This window comes from Idiotropiscis lumnitzeri, chromosome 8, assembly GCF_059441095.1.
Source record: "Idiotropiscis lumnitzeri isolate Australia: NSW breed Sydney's pygmy pipehorse chromosome 8, RoL_Ilum_1.0, whole genome shotgun sequence".
Lineage (NCBI taxonomy): Eukaryota > Metazoa > Chordata > Actinopteri > Syngnathiformes > Syngnathidae > Idiotropiscis > Idiotropiscis lumnitzeri.
In genome coordinates, this window is record NC_142398.1 from 23,323,568 (window position 1) to 23,342,822 (window position 19,255).

Consider the following 19,255-nt stretch of genomic DNA (forward strand, 5'->3'; position numbering starts at 1 on the left):
AATGGAAGAGCTAAATAATGTGAATTATAAAACACGTACACCATTGACAATTAGCCATGACAATTGGTTGATTATTCTGATGAAATTAATGTGCAGTGATGAACTTTAAAAAGAAACTGAACTATTTTATTCACAATTGACACCACTTTTGCCCGACTTTGCACTGGATTTCTTTATTGACTGTTGGGCAGCAGGGGGCAGTATAACATTACAAGGTCGAAGAAGATCAAGAAGATCGTGATGGTGGGCCTTCGTGGTCCCGATTTGGAGCTCCTCTCGGTCCACTTGAAGGTTTGAAAGTGTCACACCAGCTCATTTGAATAGGGGAAATGGTTTTGCCAATTTGCGGATTTTTGTTTTCTCAATACTTTGAATGTTGAAAAATCCAATTCCAATTTGGTGGTGGGAGCCTGGACGCATATTGGAGGATTATTATTGTATTTTTGTTTAGATTTTTTTCAATGCACTTATAATGGCGGTCAATTCTACTCGTTTTTTTTTTCTATTCGCAGGGCGGCCGGCTCGGCCCTATTCCGGCAAAGCGGGCGTCCACCACTGTACAAGTTGTTTGAGATTCGAGCTTGATCACGGAACAGATGAAAGTCGCAAGTAAGGGTATCGGTTCTGGAAGCAACTCGAAAGCAAAGGCGGGCTCGGAGAATCACGGCGTGACGGGAGAGCCCGGTCACACGTAGCGACCGCTGGACCTGATCTCCGGGCACAGCTTGGCCTCCAGGTCCTCGATCTTAATGGACTCGGCGTCCTTGGAGCTGCCGAGGCTGGCGGCCCTGGTGATCTTATTGAGGGTCTCCTCGTAGGGTGGCGGCAGGTAGACCATGACGAAGACCCCGTCCGAGCCCGCCGAGCTGGTGCTGGCGTGGCGCTCGGCGCCGCGGCTCAAAGACGACAGCAAGTCGGCTCCGCTCTCGGCGTCCTGCAAGTCCAGCGCGATCACCTTGGCCAGCCCGAGCTTGGAGGCTGAGGCCCAGCGGCGACGGCAGACCGAGACCGCCAGCAGGGCCAGCAGCAAGATCGCCACCGCCGGCAGGACCACGTACAGCAGCAGCTCGTACTTCCCGTCGTTGTTCCAGCCGAAGCCCTGAGTTAAAAAAAGAAAAAAAAGATTCATCTCCAGAGTTAAAGCTTTAATTTTGACAGCCCTAATATATATATATATATATGTGTGTGTGTGTGTAATTCATAAAGTAAAATAAACTACAAATGTCTGTTCCTTCTTTGGCAATGCCAAAATAAAGCTCGTGTATGAAACTAATTGAGAGAGAAGAAAACAAAGGACAATTTTGCTAGAATGGTGGATTTAGTTCACTTTCTTAACAAGACTTTTTGCTTCAGTTAGTTTTTGTTACAATTTCAATTTCTATATGTTGCCATGTCAATGTAATTTTTGCCCGGTGTCTTCATAATCCCGAACGTTGACGTCGAATGCGCACCTATGAACTGGCTTTTTTCTTTTTTGGTTTCAGCACTCCAGTTTTAGATTCAGCGCCTTGTGGCTTCATCTCGCCGTCGGATTGGCACCAAAGATGGTTTGCGAATGTCGGTGTCAGGCATGATTTTAAATTCATGTTGAAGGTACACTTTTCAAGAAAAACTGGACTTCATTCATTCGAAAGTACATTGAAAGCCATTCGACCCGAGTCGCTCATACGAATAATCGTAATCGTCATTAATTAGTTCCTGAGTTGCTGAGATCAAAGTTTGGGCATGCGTTGCTGCACCGTGTGTGTTCAAGTCGCATTTGTTTGAAGGGGAGGCATCGGGTTGCCTCGACTCTCAGTGGCCGTTTCATTAGGTACGCCACGTCATGCTCATTTTGGATCAACTGCGTCAGAGCGAGCGCTATTCATTTGACCAAGGTGTCGGCTCGCTACGCCGGCTAATCCGGCAAATCTTCTCATTTCAAGCGGCGGAGGCGCAAAGTCGGATCCGGCCACACCAGATAAGACAACGGCCTCAAATGCACCAAAGTCCGTGTTGGCAAGCGACAACCGTAAGCTCCTTTTCGCTCGGTCGTTTTGTGAGTTGCAAAGTCGCGATGTTATCAGTTGAACTTCTCGTCACAATTTTGCGTGGCAAACAAAAGCTCCCTGGTGGAGGTATTAGCATCGTCACAAGTATTTGGAAAGTGGGACACACTCCCGCGTGGACGTAAATTCCGGTGAGCGCGCCGATGTCCAAACTTTTTCCTCTCACGGCCCCCCGGAAAAGAAACATGGAAGCTTTTGTGCGTTTTTCGACATGGACAAAATACATCTGCAGTTTGTATTTTTTCAACAGATGACTTGATTTCAAAAAGTAATGGGAGTTACTTTACTGATTTGTTGTGTTGAAAAGTGACAAAGTTAAATGACAATTTGTTGATTTGAAACACGTCGGATTTGACCGGACCTAAAGCTTTTTGCGGCAAGCGTTTTGGAGAGTCCTGAGTTTTTGTGGCAAAGGAAAGACGGAAGGAAGGAAGGAAGGAAGGAATTAGTCCGGTTCTCACCTGCTGCTCGCGCGCGGACGGTGCGGGTGTCGCCCAGTCGTAGGAGCCGCGCCCCGCCGGGCCAAAGCGCCGCCAGCTGCTCTCCAGGAGGCCGCGCATGCTGCCCGTGCAGATTCCAAAGACGTGTGACGCGATTGCGCGCCGCTTTGAGGGCAAACACACTATTTGGTGGAGTGGGATGGGCTCACAAGAGGTGGCCACTCGCTCACGTGCGCGCACATGCATGCCGGGCAACATCAGGATTCAGGCCAGCTGGCAGATTTACCGCTGCTGCCCCACATCGACGTCTCTGCGCGTGTGCGCCAATGAGAGTGGAAAAAGCCGCGTCACCGTTTCTCAAGTGGAACACGCCACTTGAGGAACCAAAGCCATTTTTTGTCGTTCCATCCTCCCCTCAGTCGTGAACAAGACCCCAAGAGACTTGAACTCCTCCACTTGGGGCAGGATCTCCTCCCCGACCTGAAGAGGGCACTCCACCCTTTCCCGACTGAGAACCACGGTCTCAGATTTGGAGGTGCTGATCTTCATCCCGACCGCTTCACACTCGGCTGCGAAGCGCTCCAGTGGGACTCGGAGATCACGGCCTGAGGAAGCCAACAGTAGAGATACAATACTGAGGTCACCAAACCGGATCCCCTCATCACCTCAACTGCGCCTAGAAATTCTGTCCATAAAAGTTAGGAACAAAATCGGTGACAAAGGGCAGCCTTGGCGGAGTCCGACCCTCACTGGAAACGAATCCGACTTACTGGCCTCTGACATCGGCGGTACAGGGACCGAACTGCCCGTATCAGGGGGCTCGGCACCTTGTACTCCCGAAGCACACCCCACAGAACTCCCCGTGGGACACGGTCGAACGCCTTCTCCAAGTCCACAAAACACATGTAGACTGGTTGGGCGAACTCCCATGCACCCCCAAGGACCCTGGAGAGAGTGTCGAGCTGGTCCGCTGTTCCGCGGCCGGGACGAAAACCACACTGCTCCTCCTGGATCTGAGATTCAACCTCCCAACGGAACCTCCTCTCCAGTACCCCCGAGTAGACCTTACCAGGGCGGCTGAGGAGCGTGATTCCTCTAGAATTGGAACACACCCTCCGGTCCCCCGTCTTAAAAAGGGGGACCGCCACCCCGGTCTGCCAATCCAGAGGCACTGTCCCCGATGTCCACGCAATGTTGTCGAGGCGTGTCAACCGCGACAGCCCCACAACATCCAGAGCCTCTCGGAACTCTGGGCGGATCTTTCCACCGAGGAGCTCGTTAACCACCTCGGTTACTTCAGCCCCAGAGATAGGCGAGTCCACCTCGGAGTCGCCAGGCTCGGCTTCCTCAATGGAATTGAGGAGGTCTTTGAAGTATTCTCCCCACCGACACACAACGTGCACTTGGCACCCTTATGTTTGAGCACGGTGTTCGTTATGGCGAGCACAGAAGTCCAGTAACAGAACGCCACTCGGGTTCAGATCGAGGGGGCCGTTCCTCCCAATCAACTTCAACGTCAAGGAGCTGGCTCAGAACCACAAATCCTCTCGGGCAAGTGGCTCATGCATGTTTCTGGGCACTTCCGGCATAATATTAATAACAATAATAAGAGTAATAAGAAGACTAAAGATAATGATGATAAGAAAGCTCGAATCATGCGAATGCCTAATACGATATCTTCATGTTTTTAAACAACTGAGCATTTAGTTCATTGAACTGAAGACAAACTTATAAGAACTGCTACTGCAAACATTATGGAGATCAATGGCTGTAAGCTTTACGCTTTCATTATTTAAGTTTGTCCGCTTGTCCAGCTTCACGGCATGGTGTGTTTCAAATCGAAATCCTCGCAACACTCTCAGCTGCATCAATGCCAGCAAGCGGTCCAGGTCCTGAAGCAACGGAGCAGCCCCACATCCTCCGCCGCATCGATGATTCCCGCGTTGCATTTACGGCAGATTTAACGCGAGGACACGGCCTGGAACGCGCGCCACTTCGGGCCCCGTCCGTCACTGTTGGAATGTGAGCGTGGCCTCGGAGATACGTTGCGGTCACGCTCCCACTCTCATGCCCACTGCAACGCGCTTTGTCAATCTCGTTCACTCTCATGTGTCGGCCAGGCAGGTTCACAACTTCACACCCGAACAGCTGCCACGGCCCGCTGACGTGCCGCCGGCATCCATGAATCCTGTTTGAAATATGACATCACACGCACACTATTGCAATCGATTTTGAACAAGATCCAACATGTTTCGATACATTTCAGTCCGAGCGCGAGCTTTCGCCTTCCATGTAAGCAGAAAATTGAACGAGTGTTGCAGGATCCAAACGCAAGACCAGCGGATCCTTTAATTCTTTCTGGCCTAAATCCTCCATCAGCTGCCCTCAGTGCATACACACACACGCGCACACACCCCCACGCACATGCACAGTCTCACAACACGTGCAAACAAGCAGATGCGTGCGTGCACACACACACACGCGCGCACACACACAAGGACACAGATAAAATCAGAACACACAAACATGCACGCATATGCACACACACACATTACATGCACGCATGCACTTGTACGCACGCACACAAAAACACTTATATTGCACACACGACATGCACACGGCGGCACGGTGGCCGACCGGTTAGCACGATGGCCTCACAGTGAGAGACAGCATCGGGCGTGGGTTCGAGCCCGACTCCGGCCATCCTGTGTGGCGTTCGCATGTTCGGCCCGTGCCTGCGTGGGTTTCCTCTGGGTACTCCGGTTTCCACCCACATTCCAAAAACATGCATGGCAGGCCGATTGAACACTCGAAATTGCCCCTAGGTATGAGTGTGAGTGCGGATGGTTGTTCGTCTCTGTGTGCCCTGCAATTGGCTGGCAACCAGTTCAGGGGTGTGGCCCCGCCTACTGCCCGAAGATAGCTGGGATAGGCTCCAGTACGTCGTGAGGAGAAGCGGTAGAGAAGATGGATGGATGGACATGCACACGTACACGCGTAAACATGTACACGCAGAGGCACACGAACGCACCTACATAGTTAGACACACTCTGTGGAGACGCTGCTCATCTTCACCATTTCTCACAATATGCCTCAGTTCATTTTTATGAATGTCAGACAACCCAGTTTTGTTTTACACCTTCAAATAACCACTTCTGAGAAGCAAGGAGAACATTTTCTCCGTCGTAAATCAATGCAGGTCTGTCCGTGCGTGTCGGCAGCGCATCGTCGACATCTGCGTGGCCGCTCCGGAGGGAGGATGCCGCGCACGCGGGATTATGTCGCCAGCGTGCGCGTGTAATTACTCACGTGGCGAGCGCTCAAGGCTCGCGTGCGGCGGCCTGCCATGACACCCATGAGGAATAATCTTCAGGCGGTCAGGATCGCCGACGCTTGCCCCATCCGTTCGGAGAGCTGCTGCAGCCGCCAGCTGGGGGCGCCACGACAAGGAAGGAGTTGAAATTCAGATCTGTCTGGACCTACATGGGTTTCCAAGTCAGCATTATTGATTTATTTGACACGATTCTAATGAAAATGTTCAGCAATAAGCGCAAAATATCTTATTTTTGGCAATTAGGCTGTCTGCGCCTTTCAATCAGATACATTTGGAGGGGGGGAAACGAAAAGTAAATTTGGAGAAACGAGTGGGATGCGTAGTACCACGTGACCCCAGCAGAGGGCCCATTCCCCGTATGGTTGAGTTTAGTATTTGGATTTCAGTCACATTTTCAAGGTGAAATTTCGTGTTTAAAAAAATACGGCGAATGGTTAGGGTTAAGTGGCGATCAATCCAACCCCCTTTAACGCCGTCAATTTTTTTTAACGAGCGATTACGACTCATCTTGGCCTAATAAACAATGTAGTCCTATGACGTTCGCGCTGACGCTTGCGAGACCGGAAAAAAACATCAAGCTCGCGAAATTTAGGACACGCCTGGGCTTGCTGCGCGGAGTTTTCGCCGGTTTATAGAACTAAAAGCATTGTCAATGCTGCCATATTTATCTTGAAATACCATGCCTTCTATTTTGAAATATTTAACCGGAAGTTGGACGTGACAGAATTTCCATAAGCTTTATAGAGATCGCGAAGCACTTGCCGCTGCGGCATTTCGCCAAGTTGATCTGTTATTTTTTTCCCTCGTCATTTGCCAAAGCCGAGTGAATATATGTCAAATATAAGAAGTTTTGAAGCATCACAGTTTTTGACTGTCAATATTTGCTCCGGGAGAAGACTGCCGTTGATTGAGAGCAGGCCGAAGTGGTCAGTATTATTTTTGCATTGTTTATTGTGATTAGCTTTGATTCGAAGCAAAGCTATTTTTGTCGTAAATGTGATACATTGTTTTATGTTATATGTCTGAACTTTTAGTTCTACGCTGCGTTGATTAATAAACATCTGTAAAAGGAATAAGCAAGTGGTAAAAATGACGCAAAATAAATTCTGAACGGCACGTTTTTTTTTTAAAAAGGTTACCTAATGGTGTCATTGATAAGAGCAATTCTAATTTGTGTGTATTGCCATCGTGAACTGAACTCCCATCGCAGCACGTCCAGTTTAAAACACCATTTGAGGGCCAGGCATTCTCCAGCTCCTTGTCAAACCCATGCAAGCATCCATGGATAATTTGCGATAGAAACCGGTGGATGGATCAGCTAAAAAGTCAGGGTCAGAGATGGCAAATCCAGGTCCAGAAAGTCAACAACCGTCAGGTAGACGAGATTTATCTGGACCGGGTTCAAATGAAGACAATTAGCAGTCATCCATTCTTTGGTAGCAGCTCCATCAGGGGGCGCCAAGCGCCTTTTTGGGGGTGTCGCCAAGGCTTGATGTGCTGTGACCTTCTTCCAAATCACTTTCAAATATGCACCGCGGACCCAATAAAGTTTGCTCATCTTAGCTTTGCGGTTCTTTTGCTTTTGTCGAGGCCGCACGGCGCCCCTCAGCTGTCACCCAAACGCGTCTGGTCCTCGGGAGGCCCTCTCCAGCCCGTTTGAGGTGTGGCCCTCCTCCAACACACCCGATGCAAATGAGCACCATGGTTGCCGATCGCTTATGTTGGAGGGAAAAGGGAAATGTTGCTCCATACTTTGACACGACGGGAACAAAACGACACAACGCAAGCATTTGCTTTTTTGTATTGTATTTCTAACCCACACATTGGCCTCAAAATGCCACAAGACGGCAAAAGGCTTGTCAAAACAAAACTCTTCAAGTCACTTCCAAACAAATCCTAGTTGCTTGGCAACCAAAAATCAACGCCTCCTTGTCACGTGCGGACATGTTTTCTGGCCTTCTTCTTGCTGTCTTTCCTTTTGCTTTTTTGATTGGGCTGGGCCATCTCACCTTTGAAATTTGTCAGGTGGCGCTGACCTTTGCCCTTGTCGCTCGCTGCCGCCAATGTGGCCGTTCTCCTCGGGGGGGCACTCCGCCCGTCCTTCTTGGTGGACCTTTTCACCCTGATGGCCCGGCCCTCCAGCGTGCTGCCTTCCAGCTTCAGCGCCAGTTGCACCGAGTCGCAACTCTGACGGTGGAGGGAGGACATGGCCGGGGTTAAAGGTCACGCGACTCACCCACGGTCGGCGCGCGCGCGCGCGTGTGCCCATACCTTAAAGAGGACATAACCAAATCCTTTGCCGAGTCCCGAGTTATGGTCACGCACCAGTCGGACGGCCTCCACGGCGCCACATTCCTCAAAGTGGCGCCGCAACGCCAGCTCTTTCAGCCCTGACGGAACGGCGGCAATGACGACACGTTACCACGGCAACCAGGCCAAACAAAGGCCGGCCGGTCGACGACGTGGACACTCACCAAAGTTGAGGTTCCCCACAAACACCGAACGCTTGTGGTCGTGCTGCGGACGCAAACGTCGCATCAAGCGTCATGTACAAACGCACGCGGACATTCGCACACGTCAACACAAACACGAGCGCACGCAGGTTTTGTGATATCGTTCCACACACATCGGGCGAACGGTCGCCCACAAAGCAACAAGTCTGCACACGCGACGAGCGAACTCACGCTTTCGGCCGCCTCGGCGCTCACGCGGTCCACGCGGATAACGAAATCTTTCTCGATCTCCACGCCGTTCCTGTTGGGACGAAGGGGGAGGAGTCAGGACTGGCAGGCGGCACAGAGATGGCGGCGGGCAATGGCGGCGACCTCTGCAGCGCTTTGGTGACCCCTTGCGGCTCCCTGAAAACCACGTAGGCGTTGATGCTCTGCGAGGACGGGTGAGCTTGGCGCCTGTCGCACACGAGATGCCACACTTAACTTTAAAAAACATTTGAGCGTAAGCCTCGGTGTGCGCGCGCGCAATAATGTCCACGTCACCGAGTGTGTACGTGCGGCACTTGCGTGTGCCTTTGGGCTCAACGATTATGGGAAAAAATGTTTTTTGCAAATATGAGTTGCAATTCTTTTCCCCCAAGGTCCGTTTCTAATCCATCTTTCAACAATTCATCTTGATAAAAAAAATAAATAAAAAAACACCCTCAGCTCTGTGATGCATGCGGTCGAGGCAAGTGACGCGTTCATGATGATGACAGCCATCTAATCTACGACAATGAGCGATTTACGCACGCATCGCTTTGTTTCGTGAAACGTGTAAATGAAATACAGAAAACATAGGCCGAGAAAATTGAAGCTTACGCCATCTGCACATTGCACACACACAAGCCGGCAGGAAAAGTAAGCCGATGCCTACTTATGACGTAAGAAAGCGCTAAACATCTTTTTGTTTGGGGCGGGGCGGGGGGGGGGGGGGGGCATCTAAATTCACCCTCTTCATATTTGACCGCTTGACAACTTTGCACAGATGCGTTTTGACTTGCCGTTGCTCAAGTATTTTTTGAAGCATTGATCTGAAAAAGATCAAGTTATGTTCGAAAGCTGAAAGCTAGCAAGGCAGCGTTAGCTTTGCGTTCTGCGCATCAACAGCTGTCAAAAAAATAAATAAAAAATATCACCATTTAAAGGGACGCGTCACTGACATTAACATCGCCACTTAGGCTGACAAAACTATTAAAGGACAACTTTATCTTTATCTTTAAAAATGACAACAGTACTAAAATGCCCCTCTCCCCGAAAGACTGTCGTGATTGAAGTTTTTTTTTTGTTTTTTGATGAGATTTACGTCAAATTGCCACGCCCCCTTTTGGAGCTCGGCTTGTTCTTTTTTTTCGGTTTCGGCGTCAGGGAAGCAAACGAGGTCATATTGCTCCACGTAGTAGTTAGTGAAAAATGGGCCACCTCGGTGAGATGATTCCTTTAAAGCAGGTGTGGGCAAATTACGGCCCGGGGGGCCGCAGGTGGCACATTAAACGTTTTAATCCGGACCGCCAAATTTGAAAAAAATGTAATGAACAAACCTTATTTTCTAAATACTGCCGTTTTTCAAAGTCATGTATATTCTCGGAGTGCTTTTGTTCACTTTCATGTGAGGTGTTTAGCAAAACACTCCATCCATCTGCTCCTGCTTCGGCCCCTCTGTCAAATTTGAGAACCCGTTGTGGACCGCCAATCAAAAAGTTGCCCGCCGCTCCATTAAAGCAACCGTTGCGATGACAAAATGTCGCATTCTCAATTTGCGATTATATTGCAAATGCAATTAATCGTTGAGCCCGAGTTCACGTGGCGTTTGTGCCCGTGTGTTGACTGGCATATATGATTTTGTGTGTGTGTCACTCACTTGATGGCGGCGACTCTGTGTGACATGGCCAAGTCCTCTCGCACCTGTGCCGCCCCAAGACAAACGCAGTCATGTGACTTCAAATCAGCTCCTCCCACTTTGGAGTGTTTGTTTTCTTTACTCTTGTTGAAATGAAGTTTGGCCACACACCAAACCCCCACACGTCGTCAAAGTACATTTTGGTTACCATGGAGCGGAAGCGGATCGACTCGATGGCTCCGTCGGCCTTGAACGTGCCAAGCAGCGCCTGCGGAGTGACAAGACGTGCGCACATACAAACACACCAACGGCACGTCGACGCACGTTCGGGGTGACTTGTGATGCGGTCAAAGGTGATGTCGCGGCGAGCGCAGCTGACCTTCTTGGTGCAGCCGACGGGCAGATTCCCCACGAAGACTGTCCTCTGGGTTTTGCTTTGCTCTTGCTGCTTTTCCTGCCGCCGCCGCTGCCGCTTGAGCACCCAGTGCTCCGCTCCCTTCCCCAGGCCCGCTTCCCCCGCGCCGCGCTTCCGCCGACTGGCCGGCGCCCGCTCAGCCTGGTCGGCGTATTGAAGGCTGAGCTCCCTGCAAACGATCGTGTTCAGTAAAAACGGAACGAAATCTTGCTGTTTTCTGGCACTTTTTTTTTTTTTTTAAACACTAGACAAACTTAACACATTCACACAAACCCCTGAAAAAAAATGACAAACCAATATCCTGATTCTTGATGAGTGTTTTGTCAGTTGAAAAGGACAAAGTATTGTAAAAGAGTTCGCTCTGTAATTAATATCTTTATTGTTGTGACCATTGAAAGGAGCATTTTTTTTTAATAATAGTCTTTTTTTTGGGGGTTGATCAGCTGATTATCCAAATTTTGCTGTGCCAATTATCAAGCCAAAAACTTTACTGGTAAGGCCTAGGTAAAAACATACTTTTTTTTATCTCATTAAATTGATTGACAAATTATATTTTGACTGCATCTCATCAAATTCACCCTCGTGCTAAACTAAGCCAGCCTTAGTTCAACTTGTTTTGACATGAAAAGAAGACAGACGAAGGGCACTTTTGCGCGACCTGTTTTCCAGCTTCTGCTCGGCTTCGGTTTTCACTTTGGGGATTTTGCTCCATTTGGGCTTCTGGACAGCTTCACCTTTGACCTCTGGAGCTTCCAACTGCTCGCTGAGCTGCGGTAGCTGGTGGGACAAGCACATGAGATTGACGGTGACATATTTTGTTTTATGAGTTCAGGTTTAAATCGAAAATACAACGCTCCAGACAATTAACGGTGAGGCCAATTTTCATTTGAGCCACTTCGGTCGTTTTGATGTTAAAGGCAGAAATGAGTCAAGAAAAAAAAGTTTCAGATGAATTGCGGTGGGTGGGCCCACATCCCGGAAAAGGAACCTCACCGGTAGAAAGACATCTTGGAGAGAAATGAGTGCTTGAGCCTTTTTATCATCTCACATTACATTTTGACAGATGTTCAGACTTATTGGACTCGTTTGTTTTTGGTTTAGACAACCTGTGAGATACAGACTGGGATTGAACCAATGAATCCAGTCGAAATGTCAATCAATGAAACGAACATTTTTTTTTCTTCGTTTCAGTCAAACCAGGTGACGAGCAATGAATCTCCTACAACTGGAGTTGTGACTGGCCTTTGCTTCCTACGCAAGTGTGTTGACCCTGTGCAGGTCGCGTGCGCGTGCGCGTTCGTCTGGGTCAGCTCAGCTCAGGTTTTTGGCCAAAACGGCCAGCAAAGCGACAAATGATGAAATGTGATTTGGAAAGACTCACCTTTGGCGCGGCCTTGAAGAGGACGCTCGCCGGCGCCGACGCAACGCCGCTGAAGAGCGCCGAAAGCGAGCCGGAAGTCGCGCGACTCTCTTGGAGCAAACTTCGCGACACCTCGCCGACTTGGTAGTCGCTGAACACATCAACGATCGCAAACAAATTGCACTCACTAACGACAAGGTTAAGCGCATTTGTCGAACGAACATTTATTTTAGGTTTACGTTTGGGACGACACACGTGTATTTGCGTTAGCAAACAACAAACCTCTGAGCATCTCTCTTCTTCATGGCGTCACTCGGCAACGCTTCAGCTCGGCTGTTTGAACGAAAACCCAAATTTGAATTGAAACGCAAATGGCGACGCTGAAAAGAAAGAGCGGTTTCTTGTTGGAATGGGAAAAAAATCAAAATCAAAATCAAAACGATTTTTGCTCTTCCTCGGAAAAGCGTGCACTCGACTGTCTGCGTTCGGTATGCTAAATGTGTCCGGTAGGAAACAAAATTTCCAGCTTCCAACGTCAACGTTTCAGCTTTCGTTTTTCGGTCACACTCGACGCAGATTTGCACCAATATTTGATTAAAAAACACATACACACATTCGATTAATAAAATCGTATCTTTCGTATTTGAGCCAAATATAATTGTACTAAAAAAAAAAAAACTTCAGTGCGTCATGTAAAAGAGTTCTTCCGGTGTTGCCGGCAGCACCGGAAGTGAGAGCCGTGTTACGTCCGAAGCGTCCACTTTTATTGACGTGAAATGAACCGTCGCCCTCTTCGACTGTTTGTTTAGCTGGCGTGGATGGCAGCGGATCACACGGAAGGCGAGGCTCCGCAGGACGCCCTGGGCCGGCGGGTGTCGTGCGGCGAGCACCGGGCCACGGTCCGCTTCGTGGGCAGCGTGCCGCCCACTGCAGGTATTCGGTCGCCGCCAAGTCGAGCCCAACCGAGTCGAGCTGGTGTCACGACAAAAGCGGGTCATTTTAAAGCGCGTCATGGAAAATGATTGAATGTTCGTCAACCGTCATAAAGCGCTACAAAAAGTCACGTGATCACGCGGGCAGTAGGCGGGGGACACCCTGAACTGGTTGCCAGCCAATTGCAGGGCACACAGAGACGTAAACCGTCCACGCTCACACTCATACCGAGGGACAAGTTAGAGTGTTCAATCGATCTGCCATGCATGTGTGGTATATGTTGTTGTTTGTTGTCAGCTTCCCTCTGGACGGGGCGCAGAGCATGGCAGAATTGCTGATGGAAAAAACTTCTCTGGCACAGCCATTTTGGTTAGAAAGAGATTTTATTCTCGTCACATGCTGATGTCCAAAGAAGTCTCCCCAAAAAGAAAAAGGGAAAGCCTCCCCCCCTCTTCTTATAGGGAAGGCAAACAAAAGACATGAATATCCAATTCTCCCTTCTTGCATATGTATTCTTATCCTGCTAGCCCTTTTCAACAGCCTCCTATGGGTACCTCCTCCCATATGCAACTCCTCTGCGCCAGATCCCCTTACTGCATACAAGTACCTTGGGAAATCGAGGACCTCTGTCGGAATCCCTGACCCGTCGTAAACAATGTTGAGGTCCGATCCCTCTCAAGACGGTAACTTATGTATTCGGGAGGTCCAACACACGACTTGGCATTCCTAAAAGCAACAATCTCGTCATGCCCATAAAATGAGTTGTACATGTTAGACCTTGAGAAAATGACGAAAACGACACAAGTTTTGGGAATGTGGGAGGAAAGCCACGCAGGCACGGGGAGAACATGCAAACTCCACAGAGGAAGACCGCAGCCGGAACCGCCCACTAAGATGAAAGTCCCTAAAACGTCAAATGTGGGCCGATGGAAGTGGACTTGAGGAGAGACGTCCGCGTGCTCCGCGTGCATGTTGATGTTGTCTTTTGATGTGTTAACACAAGTACATGAAGCGTTTGAGACTACCATGACAAAAGTGGGACTGGTCACCAGCCAGTGTCCTGCTAACCGACGCCAGGGTTGCCAGCCAATGCGCGTGCGTGTGCGTGTGCGTGTTGTGCCGGTCAGGCTTGTGGCTGGGCGTGGAGTGGGACGACCCCACGCGAGGGAAACACGACGGCCGCCATGAGGACGTGCGCTACTTCACGTGCAGGTATTGTCGTCACGCGCAGCACGTCGCGTCCTCCCACACCTGACTTCCCGTGGGCGACCTCTCGCCAGGAACCCGACGGGAGGCTCCTTCGTGCGTCCGTCCAAGGTGAGCTTCGGCGTGGACTTCCTGTCGGCGCTGCGACGCGAGTACGCGGCAAATGCGGCGGCGGCGGACGAGGAGATCAGCATCTCAGGCAGGACGCTGGAGTGGGCCGACGTGCGCCAGCGCAGGTGACCTCCGATTCGCTCGCTCGCTCGCTCGCTCGTCCTCTGGGGACGCCGACGGCCTTACGGGATCTTTGTGTGCGCGTGTTGCAGTCTGGAAAGCCTCCCAAGCGTCCTCCTCCAAAACTGCCAAGTGAACGGGCCAGGAGAAGATGGGCAAATCCTCAGAACCACACCCAGTATCTTTTGACGACGACAGAGTTGCTTTCGTCACAGTGGCGGCCATGTTTGGAGTTCTTGATGTGTGTGCAGTCATGTTTGTAGTTTTCTGTCCGCTCGCGCACCGTGTTCCAAATCATGAGCCCATTTTACTGAAAGGTTGATGAATAATTCCCGATCCTTTTCCGCTTCTTTCAAATTTCATTGAAGCGATCCACCGTATTTTTACAATCAACAACTGCCCAAATGATGCAGCGCGGCAGCATTTTTAGAATTAGAATTAGAAATCCCTTTATTGTCATTGTACTCAAGTGTGCAACGAGATTAGAGGGCTCCCCTCTCCAGTGCAACAATAATAACATTTCAAGATATTTGATCCAAATGTTGAATTTGTACGAAATCCACTGGCCCGTTTCGGCTCGAACTTGACCCGAACTTGACTCTTGTAGTTGTGCACCATGTGTCCATGTTTGTAGTTCTTTGACCATTTATCCAGACGTGCGCTGGTTGGACCTCAGCGCCTCTTTGCTGTGCTGCTGGGACGATGTGGCCGCCATCGCTCGACAGCTGCGACATTTGGAGACTCTTCATCTCAGGTTAGAGTCCACGCACGCACGCACGCACGCACGCACGCACGCACGCACGCTTCCTGTCACTCTTGCACGTGAACTCGGACCTGTTGTCGCAGCTTCAACAGACTTCGGTCGCCCTCTGCCCACGAGGCCCACCGGCAGGCCTTCTGCAACCTCAAAGTTCTGACCCTCATCGGCTGCGGATGCACGTGGGGGCAGGTACGAGTCACATGACCGGCGCCGGTCCGGTCGGAAAGCGTGTGACATCTCAAAATGGACGTGCGTTCAGATCCTGCAGTGCGCCCCCATGTGGCCGACCCTGCAAGAGCTCATCGTGGAGGACAATGACATCGCGCAATTGCACAGGTGCTCGCCACGGCGACAAGACGGTCGCCACCGAGACAGTGGGCGTGGCCGAGCTAACTGCGTGCTCGCGTTTCAGGCCCGAGGGCGTCCTGCAGGAGCTCAAGTGCCTCAACGTGTCCAAAAACCCTCTGGACCAGGACAGCCTGCTCAACCTGGCTGCTCTACCCAGGTCAGCCTCTTTACTTCTCCAACTTTCTGCCCCTTCCGCATCTTCTCGTACCTTCAACATTTCCCAAGTTGTAAACACCGTTTCACCGTGACGTGAACTTAGTAAAGCTGTGAAATGTGCTGTGCCGTGCGTCACTCTTGTGGTTGCAGACTGGAGCAGTTAATCATGACTGACACCGGGTTCTCCAACATTCACTTCCCCGACGCCGCGCCAGGTAACCTCGCTCACCTGTCGCTGACGAGCCGTCGCTGACGTGTGCGTTTTCATCAGGAGCGGAGACGTCCATGTTTGCATCCCTGGAGAAGCTCAACCTGAACCGGAACAACATCTCTGAGGTCAGAAGCCGCCGCCGGGTCCTCTCCGCTCCTCTTTAACGGCGTCCCTTGACTGCCCCGCCCCCTTTTGTGGCCCGTTTAGTGGGCCGCGATTGACGAGCTGTCCAAGCTGCCGTCGTTGCGTCATCTTTGGTGCCGGGGAAACCCGCTGGCCAGCAGCGACCGCAACCCCTTGACGGCCGATCAGATACTCATTGCCAAGTTGCCGCACCTCCGCGTCCTGAACGGATCCGATGTACGTGCGCGCGCGTGCGTTTGTACTTGTGTGTCTGAGGTGCTGAGCTGTTGCTATGGTAACAGGTGCCCCCTCAGGAGAGGAAGGGGGCCGAGCGCGACTACCTGAAGATGTTTGGAGCGGAATGGCTGCGGGCTAGGGGGCGGAGTCAGCTCAGCCAGGAGTTTGCTGATCGGCATCCCCGCTACGGCGGCCTCGTTGACAGTAAGCCCCGCCCGCTCCACCGGCACATTGGCGGACGAGTCCCGATGAGCGTTTTCACATCAGTCAAACCCTCACCCTCTCCAAACATTGTGGGTATGAGAGAGAGAATCTTCTAGAACCCTTGCCATTGCCTTCCGGAACACTTGGTTGAGCCTTCTGATCGCGTTCAGAAACCTTCAGAACCTTTTAGTGACAGCAAGATTCTTCGATCCGTTCCAACTTTTTGCTCGGCTTCAAAAACATTTCTAGAAGGCTTACTTGACCGCCGGAGCCCGCGATTCGGCCGTTCCAACTTTTACTTCCCATCTAGAACTAACTGATCAACTTCTTGAAGCCCTCGCTCACTTTCTAGAACCCGACAACCACAGCTTGGGCTCTAAATGCTCTTCATCTTCAAGTTGACCATTTGAATCTTCCCCTTGACCTCTGTGACCTTTTGCTTTGCTGCTGCAACACTTTGGTTGTCTTTTACAACCTACAATTTTTACTGGACTTCTAGAAACTTCTCGTCGACTAATACCATCATAAAACAATGACCCTAGAGAGCGTTCGGACTGGAACGGAGGCTTCGGGACCCTCGGACAACTTTGAACAACTGCCGCTTGACGTGTAAAACTTTTGGAATCTTGTGCTCACATCCCGCAGCCCTCGACTCGGCCACTTTGGAACACGAGAGCAAAGCGCGTATGACGGTCTTGTTGTTGTTTGTTTCAGAGTACGGCGCCCCCGAAGAAGGCGAGCTGACCAAGCGGCAACCGTTTGCTCTGAAGAATCAGTTCTTAAGTAAGCCCCGCCTCTTCCCGCGGCTCGGCTTGGCCGGCAAGCACACGGCTACGGTCGCTGCCGCTGTCTGAGAATTTGTTTGCTCCTTTTATTTCCACGGCAGAAATCACGTTTGTGTTTGTGGACGACATGACAAGGACGCCGGTGGAGAAGAAACTTTCGGGTCGGCGTTGATCTTGTTCAGCCGACAGGCTATTCCATTTATTTATTTTTTCCCCGGAATGTTCATCATTCTTAGTTGCGTGTCCAAACGTTTGTGTGCAGCCTTGATGGAGGTCCAGAAGGTCAAAGGCCTCCTGTCTCGACTCCTGAAGGTCCCCGCCACCGAGCTGAAGCTCAGCTACATGAGTGCCAAGGTGCTGTTCTCACGTGACGCTGCATGCGTGTGCGCCATTTTGTGTCACTCACGTTTTGTCGTGTTTGCGTGCAGGCGGTGGGTCAAGAGTACCAAATGGACAGCGACCTGAAGACTTTGTTCTTTTATGCCGTGGACGACGGAGACACGGTTTTCGTACGCTGCTCGTAAACACATACTCAGAAACCGACACAAAGAAAAAACAATCACGCGGCCGGCACGCAAGCGACACTGAGCAACACACGCACTCACACACCCCCCCCCCCCCAACAACAATTGGAACATACGCACACGACCCTTAAAAACAAAAACGCAAACACTAAAGATGGCACACTCACGGCCGTCATTTTTGACTTTGGTCTTCTCCATGGTCACATGACTGGCATTTCTTGTTCCCATGGCAACCTTGGGGGTCATATCAAGACCAGCCGGGATGCCTCATCCAACCTGTTAGTGGAAGCAACATGCAAAGATTACGTAATATAATCCAATAAAATGCACATGTACTCCAAAAAAAAAAAGGTTTGATTTGTGACTTTTTTGGAAGACAAAAACATTTGGGAGAAAAGGTCAATCTTTGTGAGACAGCATTAGCACCATGATGAGAATAAGAAGACTAAGTATATCCATGTTCGTCGTCGAAAAATAAAAAAAATAAATTGCTTTTAAACAATACAGAAAATAAAGATAAAGATGTCCTTTATTAGTCCCACAATGGGGAAATTGGAGTTGTTAACAGCAGCAAAGATAGAGATCACAGAAACAATTCCATTTTCAAAAAGTTGGGATCATGAAAACATTTCACACCATTTTCAACATGTTATTACTCCTGTTCAACTCAGTGGCTCACCGTTTGCATCGAAATCTTCATTAACCTCCACAATGTGCAGGTGTTCAGACTGGACCAACTTTGGCTTTGTGTATTGTGTTTGGACTGGATCATGACTCAGATCCAGGGTAGATGGACGGCCGAGGTAACTAGGCTCTTCTGGTCGATGTGGATATCTTGACGTCATTTTTGTCACTCCAAGTTCGATGGACACTTTTCAAACGAGTCACAGTTGGAAAACATTTTTTTTTTTTTGCATTCTACAGTTGAAACTAGATATTTGCGCAGACTGCAGTAAAAAGGAAGCCAAAGTTTGAAAAAATTATTTAAAAAATGTTTATTGAAATGGCTATGGAAACTAAAAACATGAAATAGAATATAATGGTTAGCACGTTATAAAGTGACTTATTTAGCATGTTCAAACATGGCACTGTAATTCTTTCATATTTTTTTCTCATGCGGTGGCAAGAAACTCGCTGACGCGGCAATAACTCAACGGCAATGACGCATTTTCAGTACAAGACGCCTTGCCACGACCAAAAACCATCTTTGGGTGAGAGATGGTCTACAACACTGCCCCCCAGTGGCCACCCGAGAAGGAGCAGCGCAATGACATTCATTGCGGCAAGAAATCACGATGCACAAATGTTTTCATCTTTACATTCCATTTACTGAAGTTTTTTTTTTTCTCCAAGTACAATATTATAGAGCACTGTTTTCCTAATTAAGGAACACAACACACACACACAAAAAAGCATGAGAGTCCAAGCATGCACCTGCGCAGCGTGTTCCGGCAAAATGTTGGAAAGGAATTATCAAACAAACAAAAGGCAAGTGGATTGGCCTCACGGTACAAAGGGAGAAGGGGGGGGGGTCTTGGGGGTCAAGACAAGGCAGCGTCAAATTCTTTGGTCCACTTTTTCTTTTCACTCGTTCTGCAACTCAGAAAA

General features: G+C 49.9%; 3 protein-coding genes across 7 annotated transcripts; 1 reads left to right on the forward strand and 2 right to left on the reverse strand.

The window, feature by feature from the left end:
• Nucleotides 1-146: 146 nt before the first annotated feature.
• On the reverse strand, nt 147-6,598 carry LOC148332884 (small integral membrane protein 28-like). 2 transcript variants are annotated; one of them, XM_088302045.1, is made up of 3 exons: nt 5,126-6,598; nt 2,510-2,653; nt 147-1,099 (listed from the first exon to the last, which is right to left on the reverse strand). In XM_088302045.1, the coding sequence occupies exons 2-3, from the start codon at nt 2,606-2,608 to the stop codon at nt 686-688; spliced, it is 513 nt and encodes a 170-aa protein (XP_088158171.1). In that variant the 5' UTR covers nt 2,609-2,653; nt 5,126-6,598; the 3' UTR covers nt 147-685. The 2 variants fall into 2 exon arrangements, with proteins under 2 accessions (XP_088158171.1, XP_088158170.1); XM_088302044.1 differs by having other exon boundaries at nt 5,147-6,596.
• LOC148332885 (tubulin-specific chaperone E-like) lies at nt 6,573-18,183 on the forward strand. Of its 2 annotated transcripts, none has more exons than XM_088302038.1 (17): nt 6,573-6,748; nt 12,739-12,862; nt 13,990-14,074; nt 14,143-14,304; nt 14,392-14,477; nt 14,954-15,053; nt 15,146-15,248; nt 15,319-15,395; nt 15,472-15,564; nt 15,714-15,778; nt 15,835-15,899; nt 15,982-16,134; nt 16,200-16,338; nt 17,053-17,121; nt 17,225-17,284; nt 17,386-17,477; nt 17,552-18,183. In XM_088302038.1, the coding sequence occupies exons 2-17, from the start codon at nt 12,748-12,750 to the stop codon at nt 17,645-17,647; spliced, it is 1,560 nt and encodes a 519-aa protein (XP_088158164.1). In that variant the 5' UTR covers nt 6,573-6,748; nt 12,739-12,747; the 3' UTR covers nt 17,648-18,183. The 2 variants fall into 2 exon arrangements, with proteins under 2 accessions (XP_088158164.1, XP_088158163.1); XM_088302037.1 differs by lacking the exon at nt 6,573-6,748 and adding an exon at nt 11,978-12,127.
• On the reverse strand, nt 7,612-12,919 carry LOC148332886 (RNA-binding protein 34-like). Of its 3 annotated transcripts, XM_088302040.1 has the most exons (12): nt 12,381-12,911; nt 12,212-12,334; nt 11,951-12,080; nt 11,228-11,346; nt 10,534-10,738; nt 10,363-10,422; nt 10,176-10,219; nt 8,648-8,731; nt 8,507-8,576; nt 8,297-8,339; nt 8,094-8,212; nt 7,612-8,009 (listed from the first exon to the last, which is right to left on the reverse strand). In XM_088302040.1, the coding sequence occupies exons 2-12, from the start codon at nt 12,232-12,234 to the stop codon at nt 7,755-7,757; spliced, it is 1,152 nt and encodes a 383-aa protein (XP_088158166.1). In that variant the 5' UTR covers nt 12,235-12,334; nt 12,381-12,911; the 3' UTR covers nt 7,612-7,754. The 3 variants fall into 3 exon arrangements, with proteins under 3 accessions (XP_088158166.1, XP_088158165.1, XP_088158168.1); XM_088302039.1 differs by having other exon boundaries at nt 12,212-12,911; XM_088302042.1 differs by lacking the exon at nt 10,363-10,422 and having other exon boundaries at nt 12,212-12,919.
• Nucleotides 18,184-19,255: the final 1,072 nt, after the last annotated feature.

Excerpts from the sequence above, each read along its gene's own strand:
- LOC148332884 (XM_088302044.1), bottom strand. The coding sequence starts at position 5,275 with ATGTTTTTGGAATGTGGGTGGAAACCGGAGTACCCAGAGGAAACCCAC. Across the intron at positions 2,654-5,146 it reads GCCCGATGCTGTCTCTCACT|CGGCGCGCAATCGCGTCACA; the intron begins GTGAGGCCATCG and ends TTGCCCTCAAAG. Across the intron at positions 1,100-2,509 it reads CGTCCGCGCGCGAGCAGCAG|GGCTTCGGCTGGAACAACGA; the intron begins GTGAGAACCGGA and ends TTTTTAACTCAG.
- LOC148332885 (XM_088302038.1), top strand. The coding sequence starts at position 12,748 with ATGGCAGCGGATCACACGGAAGGCGAGGCTCCGCAGGACGCCCTGGGC. Across the intron at positions 15,054-15,145 it reads TTGGAGACTCTTCATCTCAG|CTTCAACAGACTTCGGTCGC; the intron begins GTTAGAGTCCAC and ends CTGTTGTCGCAG. Across the intron at positions 15,396-15,471 it reads GACATCGCGCAATTGCACAG|GCCCGAGGGCGTCCTGCAGG; the intron begins GTGCTCGCCACG and ends CTCGCGTTTCAG.
- LOC148332886 (XM_088302040.1), bottom strand. The coding sequence starts at position 12,234 with ATGAAGAAGAGAGATGCTCAGAG. Across the intron at positions 12,081-12,211 it reads AAGAAGAGAGATGCTCAGAG|CGACTACCAAGTCGGCGAGG; the intron begins GTTTGTTGTTTG and ends TGATGTGTTCAG. Across the intron at positions 8,732-10,175 it reads CACAGAGTCGCCGCCATCAA|GCGCCAAGCTCACCCGTCCT; the intron begins GTGAGTGACACA and ends CGTGTGCGACAG.